At 43.3% G+C, this 25512-nt stretch overlaps 1 protein-coding gene across 3 annotated transcripts in view; it reads right to left on the bottom strand.

Annotated features, from left to right (window-relative positions):
- The window catches only part of LOC143476342 (cGMP-dependent protein kinase 1-like), a 46862-nt gene extending 35341 nt beyond the window's left edge, over positions 1 to 11521 (bottom strand). For 2 of the 3 annotated variants that reach the window (XM_076974489.1, XM_076974491.1), the window contains exons 1-2: positions 6299 to 6850; positions 1862 to 2028 (exon numbers count right to left, since the gene is read on the bottom strand). In XM_076974489.1, the coding sequence (XP_076830604.1) occupies positions 1862 to 2028; positions 6299 to 6603 (472 nt within the window). In that variant the 5' untranslated portion in view covers positions 6604 to 6850. Of the gene's footprint in view, positions 1 to 1861; positions 2029 to 6298; positions 6851 to 10968 lie in introns of those variants that run through there. The other variant, XM_076974490.1, reaches the window with a different exon arrangement.
- Between the last annotated feature and the right edge of the window lie 13991 nt (positions 11522 to 25512).

Here is a 25512-nt window from a genome sequence, read left to right as displayed (position 1 = left end):
TAGCTGCATAAGGACGCAGCGTCCTGAGCGTGGCACGAGCAGTCCTCTGTGGCGACTCACCTTCCTGATGCCTACATCGGTGCTTCAGAGGAAACACCCAACACGTGGTGCACAGGCCACATTTCGTCACACAAGCAGCCGGGAGCGCATAAACACAGTCTCGTCTGCCTGTCTGGAGCCGTCCTGCGTCTCAGTAACCGGACAGATGCGCAGCGCTAATGCCCGACTGGATCCAGTCGAGCCCTGCTGTCAATTTGTAAGCCGGTGTGTCATGCTGTGACATTATCTGAGGCCATCAAAGCAGCCCTCGTTCAGATCGGACCTAATTAGACGGGCACCTTTAGCACAAATTAATGAGGCACGGTAACAGCCTAGCAATTCCTGTCTTGGCTGTGATGGCAGTAAAGTATCCTCGTTATCAGGGCTCAAACATCTTACCTGCAACTCTCATCATGCTCTTCCCATTGTGGTGTATAACCATGCATGCACTGCATCTAAATAAGTCAGACTGATTTGAGAACAGATAGCCACAGGAGCTAGTTTACATTCTAATTGGGCTTGTCCATGCCTGAGCAGCGTGCAAAGGGGCTCTTCAGTACATAAACTGATGAATAAAATCACCTTGATTGAGCCATTTCCTACTGTGATTAGGGCAGGTCCTTCAGCAGGGGGCCTTTCAAGCAACATATTTCATCAGAAATGAATGACAGTTACTGTGTGCAGATCATCACAAACATGGCCAAGCAAACAGCTTAAGATTTTAGAGAACTTGGCAGCATCTGAGCATTGAAACATCACATGGTGGATCTTCTATTGCTTGCAGACCTCTTGGTAATTCAGACCAGAGGAGTGAACTGTGGTTTTTTTAGTCTTGAAAGTCCCCAGAGATTCTCTCGTCTTTCTCTTTCCATCCCCTCTTCCTTTGCCTCTGTCTCCTTCTCAAGCTCGTGTAATCTTATTTGACCATTTCTCTCCAAAACCTGGTCAGGACATGATTTGCAGTGTTTCCTTGTTCTCTGCTCCAGTCTAATTTCAACTGAATAAAGTGACGTGCTCTAAATTGTGCATCAATATTTTCAAATAGCAATTTGACTTCAACCAAATTGAAATGAATTTTCTCTCACTTCCTCTCCCTCTCCCTTTTTTTCCTCATTAGCTCATCTTGTCAAACACACAACAAAAAATCCTTAGCCCAAACAACAAAAAAAAAATCCATCCCTTAAATCCATCTGAGTGTGTTTATTTTCCCAGTAGACCACAGAAAAGGGAACAAGGATCTCTCTCAGCCTCAGGACAAACAGCACGAGATTCTCTTCTGTTCTTCAACAACCTTCTCTTAGAACAGACAGCATCAGACCGAAGAAATTATTAACTGCTTTTCCAAACAAAATCAGAGGAGGTTAGTACCAACGTTAAGACCGCATAAGAGAAGTCAAAGTGAGGGCAGCGAGCACGAGAGAGAACAGCACTGATCAATGAGAAAACCATTCACCATTCGTCTCTCTTCTCGAGTCTGCAGGATACTCGCGCTCCTTGACTGGCTCCATTAAACACACTCATTATCGTCGCTATTTAAGTGATGAAGATCGTTAAGCTCAGTTGTCGTGCAGCTCTCCACGCACATGTGTGGGTGCACAAGTGTGGGTGCACAAGTGTGGGTGCACAGGTGTAGCACCACCCACCATGTATAGTATAAATGCCAGATTCACGGGGCCCACTCGAGACACCACTCCTCGCATAAGTACATAAGCACACAAAAACACACGTCTACTCTTACAAATCTATACATCTCTTGATGAATCCTGATGAACATCACACTTGATACATGGTTGACCAGGACGGGAGGCTCCGTGGCCCTCACCTTCCATGACGTAGACGAGAGAGCCCACATCTCCCTCTTTGATGATGCAACTCTCCTTCCCGTACTCCACTGGATACATACAGTCCACGATCTCCTGGATCTGAGACAGCTCCAGGTTCTTCATGAAGTCATTATCCAAGATGGCCTCTTTGATCAAGTCTTTGGACCTGTACGGAAAAAAAAAACACATTAAATAAAGCAAGGTAAACTAAGGCAACCAGTCAAGCATGTTATCAGAGCCACTTACATCAACCAGTATACCAATATGTGTATTGCCTGGGAATCACACCCATGGCCTCAGTGGTCTCTTGTATCCAAACCATCTCAGAAAAATAGAGGATATTTTGACAAGATTTCAGTTCTTACTTGCATGCACCATCTCCCTCCACAGCAACAGCCATCAACACAGGACATGTTAAAACATCTTAGACAATGAATATGCAATGCAACCTTTCACTTCAGGAGACAGCAAACGCTCCCTAGCTTTAATATTTGATCATCACATCATATTTGGACTGTGAATAAGGCATTCTCTTTAAACTTATTTTCATAGCACTTTTCATTTTGTGCCTTGTGTTTCAGTTTTAGTTGACATTGACACTGTTTTTATTCCATTTAAAACACAAGCTCACAAAGCTTTAAAATGACATGCAATACACACATACCAAAAATCAAGACAGAACTACATTGACTTCCTAACAAAACAACCCTTAATAAAAGTAGCAGTCGCTCCCTACCACCAGTGTTACCATTACCACTGCATTAATTAAGATTCGTTGGAACCTTGAAGGAAATAAGGACCCACAGCACTCAAAACACATCCACGTTCTCTATGCATTTTAATGGACACAGTTCACTTCAGATTGTTATGTAAAGGCGCCATGATCACTTGCAATGTAAACATGTTCAAAATTAGACTAACCACCATGCTAACAAAAACAACCAAATCTCACAGCCCCCGCTGCACTTCACACAATCCTGTACTTCTTACACATTATATCAGATTCCTTCTTCTCTCTCCAATATGCAACCGAGCGTTTCTATAATCGGCCTAATTGCCAATTGCCATCGCTACTAAATACATGACACTTCCGAATAACACTGTCAGTAAAAATTACAGGTACGATACTTGACATTAACAGTATTTTTCATGCATAATTACAAGTTTCTAAGTGAGAGGAATCAAGTTTCTCTTCATTGTTCAACACAAGAAACGTCTGAATCATTTTTAACAAATATTCTCCATGTTCACATGCACAGATGAAACACAGGCCGACTGCCAAAGAAAGTTCCAGACAGGCTGTTCTTATTTCTGCTGTCAAACAGCCACGTTGAACGCTTTTCTCTCCAAGCCGATCTTGGTGACAGCACCTCCGTCATTTGGGGCTTTCAAAAACAAGGCCGGGGAGTGCTGGACACAGGCCAAATGTCGGATTTAGATGTTAAAACACACACAAACTGACCTGTTGACCACTCACTGTTTACATTCTACAGCCAGGCCTCTATGTGAAGGAAAGCAGTCCTTTGTCAAACTCTCCGTTTCCTCCGTGTGACTTCCGCACCGACACATGTAGCTTGTCACATGTTCCACATGTGGGCTAACAAAGCACATTTGCCATATGTTATATATGTGGTCTAAAAGAGCACAACACTCCTATGGTACCTACGGCTTACACAAAATGTGTATGGCTATACTCTAACTGTACACCTACAAGGTGTTTCTAAAAGATTTATGTTGATTGTGTCTATGTATACAAACGCAGACAATGATATGGAAAAAATAACACAGTCAGCTATTATAAGTTATTTGCAGTAGGACTATACTCCAAAAGGTAATATGTCTATTTTTACTCAGTTTGCTATCCAGGATACACCCAGACCCTACAAATAAACCAACATCACATTGCACTATAGAGCAACTTCTGCATACATTTATATGTACTGTACGATGAAGTGCCTCTGACCTTCACAAGCACATGTACAGATGGATTGCTATACATTTGACACTTCAAATGTTTGCAAATATAAGACTCAGACAGAGTGGTTCATGTTAGGTGGTATTATCTTAACCCTAACCCTAACCCTTTCGGCAAAACATCTGTGGCTATTGGCCAGAAAAATGTTTATCTTTCACTTTAAGAGTTTTGATGCCACAGTGTAAGTGTTACATGGAGCAAACTGCTCAGAAAGGTCCATCGGGAGGGCTGGCAGATTTATACCCAGATGAGAAGCACCGAATCAGCCTCATTTATTACAGATGATCCCTGGCGCATTACTCTGCCCTCTGTAACGTCTTCTATACTTCTCCCTCTGTTTGACTTGTGTTTTAACTTCTTTCCCCTAGTAAGAATAGATTCATCCTGTAGGTCTACTGGACCAAGCACAGTCTACCGCCCTTAAAAGGAGTAGTAAAGGAGCGTTAAAGATAAGGAAGCTAAGACAGAGATAAAATGTTGACAGAGAGAAAGAGGCAGGACAGTGTGACTGAGAGTACATGGAAATTTGACACCTGCTAGTACCGAAAACTGGGTGACTACCATCCGTCTGTACCATCCTTTCCTTACCTACACACTGAAAAAGAGCATGACCAGTGGACCAGTGGACCAGTGCATGCTCCCAAACTGTAGTTCATGCATGCACATTGTGGACTACGCATGTCTCAGGCTATGACAAATGTGCATTCCTGGCTATGACAAGCGCATGTATCTCAAGAAACCCACATTTTCAAACATTGCTTCTCTGTTTAGGAAAAAAAAGAGACAGCAGAATAAATTTTGCATTTGCGAAGCTAAAGATGAAACCCAGTGGAAAAAAAGAACATGGCTGAACTGGTCTTGTTCTAAATCGAGCTAAAAGACACCGTTTGCTTTTAGAAGTAGATCAATTGAACTCTCCTTTAATTCTTTTATTTATTCTCTTTGATCTGACTTCTACAGAAGGCAAAATAGACGGTCATGGCATGAAGTCATGCCAATGGCCCAGCAAGGGAGTGGCATAGTTCAGAAACCAGGAACACAAGTCTGATATTGCTGATAATCCAACAGAAGAAATTTTACCAACTGAATTCTGCATAAATACAGACTGAAAAACTCCATCTGACTATCATTAGAAATTGATCACATTCAAAAATTGCATCACACTTTCAGATTTCAGATTTCATAACAGTGTGAAATCTGTTGACTGCAAGCTTGTTGGTCAATATATGGAATACCTGACAGGAAGTTCTCCTGCATCATTCTTGTGGGGAAAAAAGCAGCTGATTCATATATTTACTGTGCAAAAAAACAACCAGGTCAAAAGCGGAGCGTGTGATGTTTCTTCCAAGGATGCCTGCCAATCACAGACAAGTGAAGCAAAAACAAACGGTACACACACAGTTTGCTCAGATAAACTCTATGGGCAATAGGTGAATCACCAGAAACACACTCCCGATTTCTACTACAGGCCGAATTCAACAGTCTGACTTAATCTGTTCGCAAAGTTTTACATCAATGTGTAATGACTCATAATGACATTGACTGGAAAAGGGCATCTAGCTAAATTTTAAAAGAGTCATTGTACAAGAAATTTGAGAAATGACTGAAAGGAGGTTCAGAACAGAGTTAAGTGACGACAGGCTAGAGCAAACAGAGCCTGTCAGTTGATCAGCGCCATGCAAATAACCACAAGACAAAGCCCTGACTGTTACCCATCTGGTGGATGCAAACTGAAGGACACCCGTTCAGAATGAGTGCGGGGCAACAGGTGAGTGAAGCAGGCAGCGTTCTGGACAGCATGACGCAAACTCCACTCAGTGTTTGATAAGCAAATGATCTATATCTTCAAAACAAGGCAGATACAGGTCTATTCAAGAGCTTTGGTAACCAGGAAAATGCAGGCTGCAATACTCAATAATATTGATAGATTGGTCATTTCTGGTATGTTAGCTGTAGAGTGTTGGGAGGCTAAATTAACTGTTATAGAAAGAAAAGTCTTTCTTGTGTAGCTAAACTGTCATCCCAAACCCAACTATGTGAGTTAATTAAAGAAACACAATCACGCAATACACCTTGTTTGGATGAACTGAGTTTGTTAATGATTGCCCACTGAACATCTCTGTACAGCTACATCCAGCTGTGTTCTGCTTCAGCTTGCAATACTGTGCAATGAAAGATTATTGAAGGTTCATTTTAACTTCGTTGAATTTTAGTATAAACTGGTTTTAATGTGTGTGTTGGTGTGTTTGTTCAGTACACAGTGTGGTTTCAGCACCAGGTTCTGTCTTCACCGTGTGTGTTTAACAGAACGCTGCTTACATGAACTGGACCGATGAACCCAAAAGTACATATTCTACAATACAGTGTAACCTTCTACTTCCTCTACTTGTACAAGACGTTGACAAACCCCTAAAGGTCCAAGTGTAGTGTGTAAAGGCGCTGAACCAGAACCAGAACCTACTGTGGGCTCTTGGGGTAGAAGGGCAGCGTTACGTGGCTCAGCTCCTGGAAGTCGAAGGCGGTCGGTTCGGCGGAGATAGCCTGTCTCTTGGTGCGCTGTTGCTCCTGTAGCTCGGTCTGTTTGTGGACCTGTTGTGTGGCCGGTCGAATCACCGAGCGGTACTTATCCAGCTCGTTTTGTAGTTTTTGAATGAGTTCGTCTTTCTGGTCCAGTTCGAGCTCTAGTTCGTCAATGAGCGCGTCTCTCTGTCTCAGCTCCTCAATCTTCTCCTGTAACGCGTACTGCAGGTCCCGTAAAGTACCCATGGCACACACACACACACACTCTCTCTCTCTCCGAGGAACTTTTCAAACTTTCCCCAGCACCTCGTTCGGTGTTCTGTACTTCGTAAAACCCACGTATTTCTCAAAAGAGAGTACAGTTATCCGACAGCCTCTTCAACAGCGGACCGAGTGTTGCCGTCGTGTGTGCGAGTCGTACTGTGGCGCGAGAGGAAGAGCGCAGGGCGCGCGGACCCGTCCTGCACAATCTGGAATCCTCGCGCAGACTGCGCGTGGCCCCTCAACACTGGACCCCACACGCACAGGAATCCTTCACATCCCACACTTTCTAAGATACATCATTGGCCGATTTTATACAACCTATTAGCAAAGGCTCGCGTTGTTTTAATGCTGCTGCATTTTGCAGCCTGAATGATCAAACTTATAATAAAATCAGACGAGCTCATTTTAATTAAATCATTTGCTGAATGTACCGAGATGTTCGAGCAATCTTAAAAATGTGCAATACATGTGGCAACGACAGACTAGATTAACATCAGATCAACAGGTTCAACAATCGCTGTGAATATTTGGAATGAAGCGTATTGTTTTAGCGTTGATTAAACAAGATTTCTGAGAGCATTAAAATGCCTCAAGGGTGTGGGGATATCCTGTTCAGGGATTTTGTCGTAGTGAAATGAGAGTACTGTCTGTCTTAAGTGTAGCAGCCCAGTACCTTAACAAGGTCCAAAGGCGCCCTCTGGTGTTCACAGTAGAGACTGCTCGCTAGTTCCCGTTTGTGGTAAAAGTTTTTCTTGTTTAATCCCGGAAATCTAAAATATATGTGCTGTAAAGGTTTTGTGAATTCTTTGTCCTAATTGGTTCTATTGACCGGGAATTAAATTAAGAGATAAAAATAAGCATTATAAAGTAATTGCAACACGCATGTGCACATGAACACAAACTCACACAGGCAAAAAACCGTTTTGAGCTTTGGTCCCTAAGATCACTGGACTGCAAGCTATTTAGGTTAAGATTTTTATTTTTAATTTTTTTGCGTCACACACAGCAAGAGGGGAAAAGTACAGCCTACGGAAACTGTGTCAAGGGACGTCTATCTGATCTGAAATAAATACATTTGACTTAAGAATCACTAAATGGAAATCGTTTATAAGGTTAAGCTATTATTGTATATCTGAACTTACTGCATTCTCTGTGTGAGTGGTAATGAAAGATAACTTATACTTAATTGCACTGTTTAGCTAACTTTTACTTACAGTGTTTCCTGTAGATTAAGCAGTAAAAATGGTGTGTACTTAAGAACAACTCTTATCTGTGGCTTCATGTTTGAAAGGCTCTGTTTTCATACCCGTCTTTGATAAGATTATTGGGGGGAAAGGATTAGGTTTAAAAAAAAAGATCTTTAAATAGCTGAACATGACTGGTTTCATCTGGACACTTTTCAGCAAATCCATCTTTTCTCCTTTCTTCTCTTCTCTCTCTCTCTCTCTCTCTCTCTCTCTCTCTCTCTCTCTCTCTCTCTCTCTCTCTCTCTCTCTCTCTCTCTCTCTCTCTCTGTGTGTCCTTCAGAGGACCTCGCCCTGAGACAGGCTTTAAATTTCACCTCTATAAACTCTTCCTGCGTGGCTCTTCCTCTGTGGATCGATGGTAAGGGGATCTGCTGTAACTTGATGAGTGTTGCTGTTCTCTGGTGCCATAGGCCCATAACAGGCCACATTTTGTCTCTGACCTCCTGCACCACTGCCAAGTGGACACACAGCAGCATCTCCACGAGGAAGACATTCTTTCGGACAGCACTTCAGACTTCCTGGGTTCTCAGTAGGGATGAATGATGACAAAATCTCTCTTTTCTCCGTTGCTAAGCAACTAATCAGCCAATTGCCTCATCTACATGGTCATGTGGAACCGTTAAGCACTTCATGTTCTGCTCTGAGTGGTCAGTGATTCTGATTGGCCCATATTTCTGAACGATGCTTAGGAAATCTTCCAGCGAATCACAAAAGACATTTGAATCTCCAACACTGTGCGACTTGGCAGACAGTTATTCACTGGCTATCACAGTGCTGGTGACCCGGGGCACTTGCACATATTTGTGGTGTCCTATCATATCTAACTTGGCTCACGAGACGTTGAAAACCCGGTAAGTTGGATTTGGTGGGATAGTGCAGGGGAAATTCAAAAATGTACCAAGTACAACCCATGAGTGGGCCTGGGAACCTGAGGGATTTCATGACATCTAACCAGAAGTATTGTCAATGGTCTCAACAAATCCATTTCCAAAATACCACAGCAACCAACACAGGCCATAGCTTAACAGGAATTGCTTGTGAAACAAAATGCATCTAATATTTGTCTGTTTTTATTAAATAACCCTCACACATCTCTCTCTCTCTTTCTCTCTCTCTCTCTCTCTCTCTCTCTCTCTCTCTCTCTCTCTCTCTCGCACTATTTCTTTCTCTCTGTTTCACTTTTAGTTTGATAGCGTGATTCATAAAGAGATCATAACATCTGGATTCCCATTAGGTGACTAGCGAGTTTCATCCCTCCACTGATTTTTACATTTTTTAAATTAGCCCTAAAGCCAACATTTGCTTCTACACACCACTGGCTCATTGCATGAGTCAAGTCAAACCAGTGAGGTCATGCTCTCTATCAAAGAGCATTTCCCCGCTGGCTTTAGTAAACTTTTAGAGGTATTTTTGAGAAAACTCATACTATGTCTGTAGGTGTTTCTCAAACATGTTACAACCCTGTTTTTGCAACTGTGAGTCCTCACATTTTCTACGATGCTTACACAGTTCTTAGTCAGACTTATTTATCGGCCTATCTTGTGAAATCTGGTGGATGTCATCAATCACATTGGGGCTTGAGTTTTATGAGGTTAACAATATGGTTGAGTCAATCTGGCTTTGTGTGAGAGAAATCCTATTAAACTAACCAAAGTCATGCTATCCTTAACATGTTATTTCAGTTATAGGCAATGAGCATATCTGAAATCCTAAATATATTTGAACTAAAGACTTTTGTGCCTCAAACCACGTCACATTACTAGAGTACTTTAACAAAGGAATAGTAATAATAATATCCTTTGGATAATTTACCTGAACAGGTCAATATTTGATTATAGGACCAGCACAAGTAACAGTAAATTTGTTTACATTTTCTTCAGTTTACGCTGCACCTGGGACGCCTGCAGTAGTGATAACGAACTATACAATTTGTGAAATATTTATTTTATCTTTCACATTCTGAAATACTCTGGAAGTGTCTTTTAACGCACTTAAAACGTAAACAAAATCACAAAACTGCCTATTTGTTCTGAGTAAACAGAAACGGTATTTTGTGGGATGCTGCCCTCATGTGGTGTGTGTTATTAATCAAAAATATAATAACAGGCACGCTTGGGGCTCAATGAGTCGCTTTGGAGCGTTAAACTACCATTATGTCACGGTTATTTGCTAGTAAATTCTGCATTTAGTGTCAGGTCATCTGCATGAAATTCTGTCTTTATTTAGGACTTTGGTCATTTGAAGCTGTTATGATATTAATGTGTGGATATCTATAGATCTGCGGCGATTAGCGGAATAATTTAGTTTAAAGTTCCAGTTATCACAAGTCATCAGTTTCTAAATAACAATTTGTTTTGCTTTGTGTCGAATCCAATAGTGTTTCAATAAATACTTTTTTTAAAGTTTAAGAAAATTTAAGGTAGGCTAGTTTCTGTTTTAAAATAGCAAGTTACCTATGGCAGAGACTGACCTAGCCACATTTAAGTTCATATGTATTTCATACCCAGTGTCATTACATTTCACTGATATTCTAATAACCAAAGTTTCAGATTTATCAATCAAATGAATATTCATGCAAAGTTCAATTACAAAAGAAAAAAAAACGCCCCTTATGATCAGGATAATCTGGCCAGAAACGGAGAGAGACATATGGTCAAAGCACTTTCTAATGGCGTATTAAATATCCTCAGACAGGCACTTGGGCGCTGCACGTTTAGACCCTAAAAGCCGATAATGTACGAAGCTTCCTGTGCTGGCCGCCCGCTGGGAACGCGGTGATGGATCGGATCAATTATAAACTCTCTTTCTTCCTCTCTTCTTTTCTCTTCTACAGAAAGATGCGCGGTCATCATCCCTACGAACGAGATCGCTGCTCCATTCATGTGCCCCAAACCCATCTTGCACAAAGGATGACAAAACTGTCAACAGCAATTTAGTTGCACATCCTCACGTTTGTTTGTGTTTTCATGTTCCACATCAAAGCTTTGAAGTGCTTTGATATCAAAGCTTTAAAATGTGACAGATCTCATCGGGCACAACTATCAACCACGAACAATAATAATTGTCTATAATCAAACGTATCGCCTAAATTATTCCTCACCTGTCAGATTTAGCATATTTCCGAAATGTTTGTGTTGCCAGGTCCTGGTGGGTCTGGGGTTCGGCTGATATCCCCTGCGCACGCCGCGTCCTGGGTCCGATCATTTGTGCACTCGGTAACACGGACTGACATTTGTGCAGTTTCCTCTTCAGTTCGTGTATCTCCTGGTCCCGCTCGGTCAAGCGTCTCTCCAAGTCCCGTATCCTCTCCTCTTTCAGCATTAAAATTTTGGCGAAGTCTTCCTCCAAATCACTCATTTTGATGTGCACAAAACTTTAATCCTGAAACCAAGACGTGTAGACGGTCAGATTTCACCTGACGTTACAATAACGGTTTGGTTTAATTAATAAAGGGTCCCAGTGTAAAATAGAGGAAAGCTGTCCAGGCTTTAAGGCTCTAAGGGGACACGGTGCCCAGACGCACGGTGCCGGTTCGGATCCACAGAACCTCCTAATAACCGGTGATGATCTCTCATCCAGAGACCAATCACAGCTCCTCCTCCGCCCCGGCACTTTAGCCAGGAAATCTTGAGCGAAAGGGATCACTGCTGATACTCTAATAACCTGTTCATGTTGGGAAAGACGCGCATCGCAACTAACGTGAGATTTCACTTGAGGTCCTCACGTGTAACGTGTTTCACTCTTTCGCTCTTTGTGCGCGTCACGTGATCAAACGGATGACGTAGCAGAGTGAAACTCGAGTATTGTAAACTGTGTAGGCTAAAGTTAATCTCGACCATAGATCTTTTAGTTTTATTTTATCAACATGGTTTTAAGGTTTTGAGCAATTTAGATTTTTTTAGAATTCATGTTATGTTTATGTTTATGAACTGAGGAGAGGAAATTCTTAATCATTATATCATTGCGTTAACAATGATCGTGGTAGTGTTGGCCAATATTTACTCAACATAATCCAAGCAAAAGTGAACGGCAGACATCAGCTTATTAGGTAGTAAAACTGTGTGTGTGTGTGTGTGTGTGTGTGTGTGTGTGTGTGTGTGTGTGTGTGTGTGTGTGTGTGTGTGTGTGTGTGTGTGTGTGTGTGAGTGTGTGGTGAGGGGGGAGAGGGGGTAATCTCCATCTCTGATTCTCAGTCCCTGACTGACCTGCTCTCTGCATAAATGATGACACTGTTCACCCTAGCGGCGCTCCGTGGTAATGCAACAGTTCCCTGCTTGCCTGGGGGAGTGATAGAATTACTGCTCTGTGAGTGTATGCTGATGGTTAGGAGCAACAGACATGACTCACCTCGGTCTTAATACAACCCTCCTCCTACGCCCCCTCCCCCATCCACACAAAAAAAACATGAAAGAAAAGAAAAAGGATTCAGAATTTCAAGACAAGAATGCATTAGTGTTTTGGGACGTTTCTGGAAAAGAGCATCCATCTCTTGATACATCCATCTCTTGGTCTTGTATTGTGGTTTTCAGAATATAGTTAGGATAGAGACTTGAGCCATAAGAGAATAATGGCGATAAGGGAGTATAAACTTCCAGGTCTGGCCCATTCCACAGCGACCATTCACAAGGTCGTTATTTATCACAAGGTAAAATTCTAAACCCACAAACATGTAAATGATGAAAAGAGGTTTTTCTAACATAATACTAATAGTACAGGAACAATTATTACTAATGTATAGTATCATATAATAAATACAATACTTTATTATGTTTTAAATAAAATGCGCACATGACCATTTGAAAATATCCTAAGTATGTGTGAATAATGATCTTAGATGTGACCGTTGACATTTCTATTCCTGAGCCAGAAGGAACTGCAGCCAAGGTCACTGTGTTGTGGGGTGTCCTTCCCAGCCGGGCCTTCCTGTGTTTAGGAGCTGGGCGGCCTGGCAGGCAGGAGCAGCCCGGCAGGGTCCTCCTCCCCAATACCCCTCCTCCCTAATGCCTCTCCTTCCTATTGCCCCTCTGCTCCTCATGTCTGCTTACATTCTGTCAGCTGACAGACCCCAGCATGCTGCTCGTCATCCCAGATTCACTTAAAGTCACTATCCCACTGTCTTTCTCTCCCCCCCCCTCTCTCTCTCTCTCTCTCTCTCTCTCTCTCTCTCCATGTCTCTCCCTCCCTCTTTCATCTCACTTAGTCTTTTTTTACTATCTCTACTATCTCCCCAGACTTGACATGAAGTGTATTTTTAGCCACGCGTATTCACACTTTATTTTCAGTGTCTTGCGAGGACTATTGTTTGTCTACTTTTCTAGGCCGTCAGATATCAGCCTGCGGTATCCTTCTCTTCTGAGTGCCTTGTGCCTGAGAGGCTCCTGTGCACCATCCTAGAGGGCTGTTCCACCATTGTGATGTCATAATGAGATGTGATCACATAATGCAAATACATTTTGTTGCTCATCTTTCGTTAGCTTTCCAGAGCACCGTGCGCTACTGAAGCCGATGTTCGGTGAGCTTTCTCCCAGTAATCACTGAGACAAGCTGCTTGGCCTCTAACGTCCGGCTTCACTTTCACGAGTGCTGTTCAACGGCTTTATGCACAGCCTCCTGTCGTGCGGTTTGTGTGTTCGTCTGGGGCTTCGAGGCGCTGTGCTGTTCACACGTTTCTGTCACACCATCCCCCTTGCTCCTGACTTCCCAGACCTTGTGCTGGGGAATGCGCACGGACGCCCTGGGTTTCATCTGCCCAGGGCCCTGTCCTGCAGCCGCACGAGCCTGCCTGTGAACAGGGCACAAAAGCATGGAGGAGGAGCTCTTGTGAGGAAACAGGGAAGCGGTCAGAGTTCAGCAAACGGAGCTCACCATCGCAGTCGTAGAGCGGCTCACTGCTCTGCCCCTCGCCATCGACACGACAGACCCACACGCTACCCTTCCTCAGACTACCTGATCTGCAGGAACTACTGTGAAATGTACAATATACACAACGTTGTGTGTTTCTGTAGCCTGTGTGAGTGTTCAAACCGTAATGAAGTGTGTGTCGGGTGTTGGTTTGGCCGTTAATTTATGTAACACCACGTAGGTCCATATGTGTCCGTGCGTGTAAGTCTCGACATAGAGAAAGAGCATATTTGAAAAGGTCATCACATAGAACTCCTAGCTTTAGGCTAAACTGAAGGAACTGTCAGAAAGGATATGTTACAGCATATCCTAGGGACAGCACATGTAGGGGAAGAGAAGGACCTGTTGAAACAACACTGTCCTACTGATACTGCAGTGGCAACACTGCCATTAGATCGCAGACCCCTTACCAAAGGGGTGTGGCTCTTCCTGTGGAACAAAGCAAAATGAGGGCTCTCCAAATTGCATACTACTAAATCAGTGCATCCCTAGACAACTGACTAAAGACTAGATGTGTACGTGTTATTTATTGTGAGCAGGCTGAAATCAAGCGAACAGTGCAAACCATGTTTGGCTCTATCAGACAGCATGTTAAGTGAAGTAACATGTCAAATATCAAAACTGAAATGACACTGTGAAGCTAAACCTGGTGATTTTTACTCTTCTCACGGACACTGGATCTTAACCAGAGGCAGAGGGAGCTTGTTTGTGTCTCTTGGGTGTTATGACCCATGGTAGTGCATCAGATAGCCGTGATGAGATCTTAAGGAGCGCTCGTGTTTGCTGGTGTATGGTATAGGAATGACGTGTTTGCTGGTGTATGGTATAGGAATGACGTGTTTGCTGGTGTATGGTATAGGAATGACGTGTTTGCTGGCGTATGGTATAGGAATGACGTGTTTGCTGGTGTATGGTATAGGAATGACGTGTTTGCTGGTGTATGGTATAGGAATGACGTGTTTGCTGGTGTATGGTATAGGAATGACGTGTTTGCTGGCGTATGGTATAGGAATGACGTGTTTGCTGGTGTAGGGTATAGGAATGACGTGTTTGCTGGCGTATGGTATAGGAATGACGTGTTTGCTGGAGTATGGTATAGGAATGACGTGTTTGCTGGTGTATGGTATAGGAATGACGTGTTTGCTGGTGTATGGTATAGGAATGACGTGTTTGCTGGTGTATGGTATAGGAATGACGTGTTTGCTGGCGTATGGTATAGGAATGACGTGTTTGCTGGTGTATGGTATAGGAATGACGTGTTTGCTGGCGTATGGTATAGGAATGACGTGTTTGCTGGCGTATGGTATAGGAATGACGTGTTTGCTGGTGTATGGTATAGGAATGACGTGTTTGCTGGCGTATGGTATAGGAATGACGTGTTTGCTGGCGTATGGTATAGGAATGACGTGTTTGCTGGTGTATGGTATAGGAATGACGTGTTTGCTGGCGTATGGTATAGGAATGACGTGTTTGCTGGCGTATGGTATAGGAATGACGTGTTTGCTGGTGTATGGTATAGGAATGACGTGTTTGCTGGTGTATGGTATAGGAATGACGTGTTTGCTGGCGTATGGTATAGGAATGACGTGTTTGCTGGTGTATGGTATAGGAATGACGTGTTTGCTGGCGTATGGTATAGGAATGACGTGTTTGCTGGTGTATGGTATAGGAATGACGTGTTTGCTGGTGTATGGTATAGGAATGACGTGTTTGCTGGCGTATGGTATAGGAATGACGCGTTTGCTGGCGTATGGTATAGGAATGACGTGTTTGCTGGTGTATGGTATAGGAATGACGTGTTTGCTGGCGTATGGTATAGGAATGACGTGTTTGCTTAGGATCTGCTTCATATGTACAACAGAGGAGTTTATGAGTTATGTAGGAGATGGCGTGTTCCTGTTGCAATTACAGTTATCAGTACACACGCAATATAGCAATTATTCACAAATACGACTGGCAACTTGTTGCTTTTTTCTACAGCTACAAGGTTTATTCTTATATTGACACTGTACAACATTCATCAGGCTGATTTAATGATGATTTAAAACCTTGCAGACAAAGATGTACAGACATTGAAGAGCAAACGCACATACACAACGTGTGTGTTAATAAATGTTTTTCTATTTGGCATGTTTATATATAGTAAATCAGTTCACTTTTCAGTTTTCAAGCTGAGGTCAGCCAGGTCGCCAGAAGGATTTCTAATGCCCCCAGCTGTCCCGGGAGAGCATGGGGCAAACAGCTTGTGGACAAGACCTGACCATGACTCACTCTCCCCACGGAGCAAACATTTTAAGCTTGAGAATTCTGCAGTGAGAATTTGGACTTTTTTTCCTGTGTGTCTAGAGACAGCCGTCCTGCAGTGTCCTGCAGTGTCCTTCGACCTGCTCCTACTATCCCTCACTCTCACATACGGTGGCTGATCAGATCTTGGCATCATCAGTGAGTGTCAGACAAGAGTCTCTGTGCAAACCCCCCCCCCCCCCCCCCCCCCAGAGAGAGCGCGACCTGTACCAGCCGCTAGAAGGTGAAGATCTCTTCACGCTGATGGCCCAAGGCTCTCACACTGCAGGTCAGGACATGAGCTCCAAGATCTCTGCCCCAGGGCAGTCTGGGTACTAGCTAAAAGCATATGCTACTCTAACTTGCATTTAAACATAAGGACATTGAGCAAGAAGCAGTGTGTGTGTGTGTGGGCTCATGCACGCGTGTGTGTGTTTTTAGTGCAGGCAGGTATGCCCGGCATGTTTATGTTGAGAAGGGGCCGCCGTACAGGCAGCAGGTCAGACTGTCTCAGCTGCCCCGACACAACAGCGCTTGGCTGAACCAGGCCCATAAAAGCCCAGGCCGCTAAAGATAGGCTGAAGCAGCTCCAGGAACCGCTGTAAATCAGCGCCCTAAGAATCCTATTAAAACCAACCCCTTACATTTTGGAGGCCTCTGCTGACATCACTTCTATAGTATGCCCACGTAAGCCCCTGTTGTCTGGACCGTCTTTGTGACAACACTAATCTCACGAGATCTCTCTCCTGTTCTCAGGAGTGAAGTGTTTCAGTCAGCACCTTGTTACTTCAGTTTGGACCCTCTGTTTCTGCTGTTGTCTCGGCTTTAGTGGTGCAGTGCTGGCCTCTGTGTTAGTGTGTGGTAGGCCAACCCTTTCTCTCCGATTCAATCCCCCCACCTCCCCCCAGAGCAGACGTTTTAGTGTCCTGAAGAGTCCCGTGACCTGCAGATAGCTCCGGGCTGCCTCCAGACCCACATTCCATGTGTTTACCACCTGCTTACCAGCACACTAAAGTGTTAATGGAGTGGGAGTGGGACTGAAAGAGACGAGGACGTCCTCGTCCGTAATGAAATGGGGGGGGGCCTTCCTTTGGAGACATGCGTGTATTGACATGAAGGAAGACAGAAGCAGAGAAGTGAATTTATGAGTCCTAAATAATTCACAGTCACTTTGTGAGCCTGCCATTCAGTGGTGGGGGGGTGGGCTGTCCTGTGGGCGGAGCCAGGTTGTGAACTGGGCTGTCCTGTGGGCGGAGCCGGGTTGTGGATTGGAATGTCCTGGGAGCGGAGCCAGGTTGTGGACTGGGCTGTGCTGTGGGCGGAGCCAGGTTGTGGACTGGACTGTCCTGTGGGCGGAGCCAGACTGTGGGCTGGGCTGTCCTACACACCTCCCTCTTCACTCCTGCTTCAGTCTGCTTTCATGTTTTCTGACTCTCAGCCTGTGGAAATTTTTTAAAATAGTTTAAAATTTTTTTGCTACTGTAAACATGTGGCTGGGTACCTGTGCATTAATGAACGTGTTTGTGTGTGAAGCAGCAAGAACAAGAATGTACTGATTGCCTCCAAATCTACTTGTATTTCTACATCATATATACTTACAAAGAGAGATCCAATTACCAATCTTTCAATAAAATAGACCCAATAACATCTAGTGTATGTATCTCTGTGTGTGTGTGTATTTTGGTCTCCAGAGAGGAGATGGATGAATGATCTCACCAGGCTTCTTAAATCCTGAATTTCCCCAGTGGTTTCCACAGTATGAAACCAGACACTGACAGAAACAGTCGTCACCAGTGAGGCAGAATCCTACATATTCCAGTCGTCTTACAGTGAACCTGTGCCCTTTCACACAGATGATTTCCAGTACCAACCAGCTCATGTACTAGACGGAGGTCCTGAGTGAGATCCAGGGATGACAAAGGCTTGCCGATGCATATCTTCTTATCTTCTCCAGTGCTTCTAAAGATGGGAACTAGGGAAAAAATAAAGGCTTGACAAAAAAAAAAGGCTTAATAAAAATATGAAATTAAGCTTCTCCCGAAGCAAACCACCCCAGAGCTGTCTTGCTAATCTAGTGAGGGACCTATTTCCTCATATGGGGCTGCTCGCATCTCTGACTGTTCATGACGGAGGGCAGCAGTCCTGTTGTCTTTGATTTCTGGTTTGTTCATTTCCATCTGTCCTGTTTGTCTGTTGTTGCCTAGCAGTCGGTGGTTTCCTCCCCTTCATCTTCACTAGACATTACAGAAGCAGCAGTGTGACTAGGCCAGAGCACAGAGCTGTTTGTACAGCACATATTGAAGATGCCGTGACACTAATAACACTGTTTGCCTTAGGAGTATCCAGTATACACTTGAATTAGTACTGCACATGTGTATGTTTGAACTTCCAGCCTGTAAAATCTTTGGCATATAACATTTAGACTCCAACATAGAAGCCAAGACATTCAGTGTGAATATGCGAGGAGCTTCTCAGGACTCTTGGGTTTCCCCGAGCGTAATACGTGGGCTGCTGAACGGTTCATTCAGGGCTTTTTCTGCAGCGTAATGCATGGAGGTCGTGTCCAAGCACTGGACTATTAATCAGACAAACTACAGAACAAAAGGCTTCCAGAAACTTGGATCCTGATCACTCTTCCCCTTTCCTGAGCCCCCTGAAGATTCACTCCTCTAATTATGATAATGTGATGTGAAACTTCAAATATTCAGGTCAGGGGCCCAAAAGAATTGAGCAGTTAAATTTCATTTGAATAGCTTTGATTTAGAAATTTACAAGCAGGAATCAAACAGACAGAATGATGATCTTTATTCAGGTGCCAAATTCACAAAGGGTATCTTGTGGTGGGCATGCAGACTGTCTGAGAATCTGATTGGACAGCTGATATAGGAAGGTGCAGTCAGACCAAATCAGGCACTGTGACCCTTAACCTCTTGACCGTCACTCAAAACACAAAGAGCTTAGCCACTCGATCAAGGGTTTTCAGATATGTCACCAAGCAAGTCCAGACTGGGATACACATTTCATTTTAGAAGGACTACATTAGTCAGAATGTTAAAGGCACGATGAGACATGGGCTTGGTCTTTGGTTATTTAAGACAGAGATTAAGAAGGCAGTCTAGAAGATTCTAGAAGAAGATTCTCCCAATTGCACAGATTTGTAAAAACAAGTCATGAGTCTTCATGTATTTTCCAATGTTTCATTTAAAAAGTGCAAAACATGAAAACTGACCGGAAGAGGAAAAAGGTTGATGACAAGATGTTAAGACTAAACACATTGGAAAGATAAAACACAGCAAACAAAAAGCAAAATATTTAAACTGCTGTGCACGAGCAACAGCTAGTGTTCCAACGCAATAGGGACGAGGTCAAACCACACAAACTAGCCACACGGTCATACACAAATAGATACACACAAACACAAGCACATACCCTGAGAGTTTGGTATGACTTGCTGGCAGGAATATTTTCAAGATTCATAAAACTAAAATTAAAGCACAAGGATTTAGATTAACAAAAATAGGATATTTCCCAGTGGTTATCCCTACATGCAATGTGTTATTCCTGTGAATATATGTAACAGGCCACAGACAGAAGTATACATAGAGTAAAAATGCCTTACAGACACAAACAAAAAGCCTATTCACACTTGCAACTAGAGCTATACTGTACATATATAACATATTTAGAGAGAACTTCCCATGTGAAATGGGTGTCAGGGAGCAGGAAGACAGAGCTAATTCAGAGGCAGTGGCTACTTCATCTCTGATACATCAGACCACAGCAGAGAGAGAGAGAGAGAGAGAGAGAGAGGAGTGTTTCACATCACACCGCATCACGCCACTCTCTGCATATGTCAAAAAATAGATACAATATCGACCAGTCAGTTGGTGCCCTCAGTGCACTGGCATCACACTGAGCTATCAAACCATAAAGGAAAGAACAGGGTGGACCTAGCGAGGCCCTGTGGCACACAGCCAGTGATGAAACTCTCTTTACCCATCATGCTTTGCACATTTTTATTTTCCCAGTAGCCCCAATATGGAACATACAGTACCCTCTCTCTCTCTTACACACACACACACACACACACACACACACACACACACACACACTAATCACTATTTATCCCCCACTGTAATTCTGCAATTAACTCAAGACTTTAACATCTTTAACTGAGTGTGTAGGTAACTGAATAATCTGGCCAAGTAATATCTGCATTTACATGTATTAGTATGTGGCAGAGGGACTCACACAGACTCCCCATGACCCTGGTGTTGCTAGACCCCCCCCCCCCCCCATCTTCACCGCCAGGTGACTTGGTGATGCAGATTCTGGCACCACCAGTTTCTATGGACCTCAAGTAAACACATTCTGATTAATTCTAATTAGTGAGTAAAAAGATCATGAAACTTCCCTCACTTTAAGCAAATGGCACGTTTACAGGCAGCACGAGACAGCTTGAGGTGGGCTGCACAGTGAAGAACACAGATTGAGTAACAGACTGGATAAAACAAACCAAGACCTACAGTCAGAAAACACGTTCAGTCTATCAGCCATGGGTTCAAGTGTTTGGAGACACACATGTTTGGCGCAAAGAAATAAGAGACTAAAACAAAGGTTAAAATATAGTATTTGCATTTTTATCTGTTCTTTCATTCTCCTTATGGTATAAAGACTCTCCTCTCCTCTATTCTCCTCTCTGTTCACCAAGTGGAGCAGGAGGTATCTCTAGTGGAGTGGAGAAGGAGGTATCTCTAGTGGAGTGGAGCAGGAGGTATCTCTAGTGGAGTGGAGAAGGAGGTATCTCTAGTGGAGTGGAGAAGGGGGTATCTCTAGTGGAGTGGGGAAGGAGGTATCTCTAGTGGAGTGGAGAAGGAGGTATCTCTAGTGGAGTGGGGAAGGAGGTATCTCTAGTGGAGTGGGGAAGGAGGTGTCTCTAGTGGAGTGGAGAAGGAGGTATCTCTAGTGGAGTGGACATGGAGGTATCTCTAGTGGAGTGGGGAAGGAGGTATCTCTAGTGGAGTGGAGAAGGAGGTATCTCTAGTGGAGTGGAGAAGGAGGTATCTCTAGTGGAGTGGAGCAGGAGGTATCTCTAGTGGAGTGGAGCAGGAGGTATCTCTAGTGGAGTGGAGCAGGAGGTATCTCTAGTGGAGTGGACATGGAGGTATCTCTAGTGGAGTGGAGCAGGAGGTATCTCTAGTGGAGTGGAGCAGGAGGTATCTCTAGTGGAGTGGACATGGAGGTATCTCTAGTGGAGTGGAGCAGGAGGTGTCTCTAGTGGAGTGGGGAAGGAGGTGTCTCTAGTGGAGTGGAGAAGGAGGTATCTCTAGTGGAGTGGGGAAGGAGGTATCTCTAGTGGAGTGGGGAAGGAGGTATCTCTAGTGGAGTGGGGAAGGAGGTATCTCTAGTGGAGTGGACATGGAGGTATCTCTAGTGGAGTGGAGAAGGAGGTATCTCTAGTGGAGTGGGGAAGGAGGTATCTCTAGTGGAGTGGGGAAGGAGGTATCTCTAGTGGCGTGGAGCAGGAGGTATCTCTAGTGGAGTGGAGAAGGAGGTATCTCTAGTGGAGTGGAGCAGGAGGTATCTCTAGTGGAGTGGACATGGAGGTATCTCTAGTGGAGTGGGGAAGGAGGTATCTCTAGTGGAGTGGGGAAGGAGGTATCTCTAGTGGAGTGGACATGGAGGTATCTCTAGTGGAGTGGAGAAGGAGGTATCTCTAGTGGAGTGGGGAAGGAGGTATCTCTAGTGGAGTGGAGAAGGAGGTATCTCTAGTGGAGTGGGGAAGGAGGTATCTCTAGTGGAGTGGGGAAGGAGGTATCTCTAGTGGAGTGGGGAAGGAGGTATCTCTAGTGGAGTGGACATGGAGGTATCTCTAGTGGAGTGGAGAAGGAGGTATCTCTAGTGGAGTGGGGAAGGAGGTATCTCTAGTGGAGTGGGGAAGGAGGTATCTCTAGTGGAGTGGGGAAGGAGGTATCTCTAGTGGAGTGGACATGGAGGTATCTCTAGTGGAGTGGAGAAGGAGGTATCTCTAGTGGAGTGGGGAAGGAGGTATCTCTAGTGGAGTGGAGAAGGAGGTATCTCTAGTGGAGTGGAGAAGGAGGTATCTCTAGTGGAGTGGGGAAGGAGGTATCTCTAATTGCCCTGTTGGTATCTCTTCATTCTGCCTGCCCCTCCTGTGAAAACAAACACCGTTCCTCACAAGCTGAAGGTTTTTCCTCTTCATGAGATATGAGGCACTCTTCCAGAGCTCTGGAGATGTATGGTATGTGACTCAATTACATATGAAAACATTTTATAGTCACATAAAACACACATAATGCATTATAATTCCAATTCCTTTATAATGTATGTATGCAAATTACATATGAGATAGGTTCTGAGGATATGAAAATACAATAAGTTAAGTTTAATCAAATACACATTACCTTTGGGTCAAAGACTGATGCTATGCTCGTACAACGGATGTACTATTAGGACCGTAGAGTCTCATTTAGATTTAAAACGTATATGCATATGCATGACTTTCTTCGAGGACGTACGACTTGAATAAAAATGGATCTGTAGTGTCCCCTAGTGGTAAAACTATTATATAGAAGTGATGTTACAGTTTTTACGACTGCTAACATCGTTTTGTCCAATCTGTAGTCATATTTTCAAAACTCTAAACACAGTAAACACAACACCAGTCTTCAGTGGGCTATACAATTAATACAATTCTTGTTGTTTTTTGCACAAAATGCTATAATTTAACATGTTTCTATAATGCTTACATTTTATATACACACAAGGTTACCCAATAAAATTCTGGATCATTCTTGTCTTATTTACAAATGCTTGCACACAGCATGTCAAAAATGAAAAACTAAGGTTTAAACCTACGGTATAAAATGCAAAGTTCTGCAAAAACAAAGGCAGGTGAAAAGCTATTACAGTAATACACATTTTTTACACATACAGATTATTGAAATAAAATGCAGTACAGCACGGACGTAATTTTGGGGGGGGACGGGGGGGACATGTCCCCCCCACTTTTTCAAAAGCCGGCTTTGGTCCCCCCCAGTTTTTACGGTTAAAACCAAATATTTAAATAGCGACGAATCTATGTCCCCCCCACTTTTGAAATCAAAATTACGTCCATGCAGTACAGTAATGTACCAGGTCTGAGAGGAGCAAATATAACAATTTGTCCTGCAATCTCAAGTGCTGGTTTGGTCCTTCACAAATGCCAGATTTGTCCCTATAACAGTGACCTCCTTCTTTCGTTTTTGAATGAACTCTACCAACAACTGGTTCCAGAAGCAGAAAGGGAACAGGTGGGAGGAAACACGAGGACATTTGTGATGTGACAGTGTAGCATTCTGTCATTCTCATATCACAAACTGTTTTATAGACCATCCAAGAGTGATTTCCCTTTTCCTCCTGTCCAGGTTTGCTGTGTTTTAACAAAGTTGGTGTATAAAAAGAAAACTTTGTTTGCATTGTGAAATGCAGAGTTGGAGTTAAGAAAATGCGCTTTTGAACAGGATATTAACTATTTGGCTATTTGTATGAGGTAAATGTGTTGCTGTGTTTAGAGTTTTGAAAATGTATCTCTAGTATTGGGAAATGCGTGATAGCAATTATAAAAAAAACTGTAAAATGATTCTGACTGGACATCAGTGGCATATTTACTATGACTTATTTACTATGCTTGACAATTTGTACGACATACCTCCTATGCTCTGGTCCTAGGTATTTTATTAAATAAACATGAATAAATAAGAAATAAATACATATTCAACATATTGCATTTGGCATTTTAACCTCAAAACGTGCTCAGGCCAGTAGTCTCCCCAAAGAGTTTAAGATCTGCTTAATGCCAGAGGAGGTCACACTAAATATTGAACTTTGCCCTGTATAAGCCATTTTGTTCTGAAAATTGTAGGTTTTTTTGTGCATGATTTTTGCATTTCTGGTTGCATCTTTTATCTTGCAGAAATAATTAGATTAATGGTCATTATACCACTGCTAAAATAAATCTAATGACATTTGCAAACATGTATCTATTTATTAATATAAGTACTCTCACATACACATATATACAAATTCCGGTCTTAACTTACCAGCGGGTGGTCGTGTTTTCCCCCTTCACACTGGGGCCTTCTGGGGGGGTTGAGGGTGTAGCACAGCATTTCAAATGTGCTCTTCCGGACTGAGATTGACGATGTCATTCTTTGTCAGATTAGGGGTCACAGCCATGAGCACATCCCCCCCCCCATCACTGAGCCAGTCATGGAGCTGTTCTCTCCGTTTCTTCTTTCAGTCCCTGGTATGTTTTTAGAATTTTTATATTCATGCCTTTGCATGTTTCCATCACTGTAACCTGCAGCATCTATTTCTTTCCGCCTGCTCTTTTCTGCATCCTATCTACTATCACAATGTCAAACTGCTTCGCATTTACCTTCTTATCAGCTCGGACCTGGAGGTCCCGCGGGGTCTTAGCCCCTCCACCAGTCTCTGTGGTTCCTCCCATTTGGATGTACGGGTGTCCAGCTCATATGCCTGCATGTGTTTGTGTCCATTATACCTGCCATAGTGGACTCACTCTGTGTTTCCTTCCCCTGTCTGCATCTTGTGTCGTGCTACTACATACTACATAGTCTGAGACTCCATTGCAATTTGCATTTTGAGTCTTGTCTGGTGTGCATGACCTAGTGTTTATAACCATGTACCATAAGATATATATCTAAAATAAAAGCATTATTTTTTTGTTTTATTTTTCTAGAACCCTTTTTCTGATTGGTAAAATGTGTCCTTTCCTGTGAGTGACCATGTTCATACTATAGCTTGGCTGGTGTAAGATTCAGTATTTGTGGCATCTGCACTACATCTTGGTCATCCTTCTGAGGCACTTCGCTTGCACAGGGGGCACGACGTTAGGATGGGTGCTAAACCTCTGACAAACATCCTGTGTGTCTGGAGACCTTACTACACTGACTGACTACAAAGAGATGCTTGCCTCCTCTACATTTACAGTTATGTAATTATACACACACACACACACACACACACACACACACACACTAGTGTATTGCAGTGAAGCACTAATATTTTCAGTGAATCAGGAAGTTTCAGACAGAGGTCCTTCATCAAATGTAGACCATTCACTTCCAACTGAATTTGTTGGAGATGTAAACTTCATAAACTAATTCCTCCTTCTCCAATTTCAGCTGCGTTTGCTTGTTTCGGACCACAAATTCACTGCTCACAGATCATATTTTCATGGCTACCATTCACAATACAGCTGTAACAAATGATGCAGTCATAGCATGGCTTTTGTCACTGTAGGGTGTGCAGGTGTGTGTGAGAGTAGCTGTTAAACCCACATTTTCCATTATGTTCATTCTTTTGGGAACGTCTGAGTGGAATCAAGAGTCACTGCACGTCAATCAATCAGATTTTATTGTGTATTTAATTTCTC

The sequence above is a fragment of the Brachyhypopomus gauderio genome, chromosome 15, assembly GCF_052324685.1.
Source record: "Brachyhypopomus gauderio isolate BG-103 chromosome 15, BGAUD_0.2, whole genome shotgun sequence".
Lineage (NCBI taxonomy): Eukaryota > Metazoa > Chordata > Actinopteri > Gymnotiformes > Hypopomidae > Brachyhypopomus > Brachyhypopomus gauderio.
The sequence above is the reverse complement of the archived record's forward strand: the minus strand, read 5'-3'. Positions and strand labels throughout refer to the sequence as shown.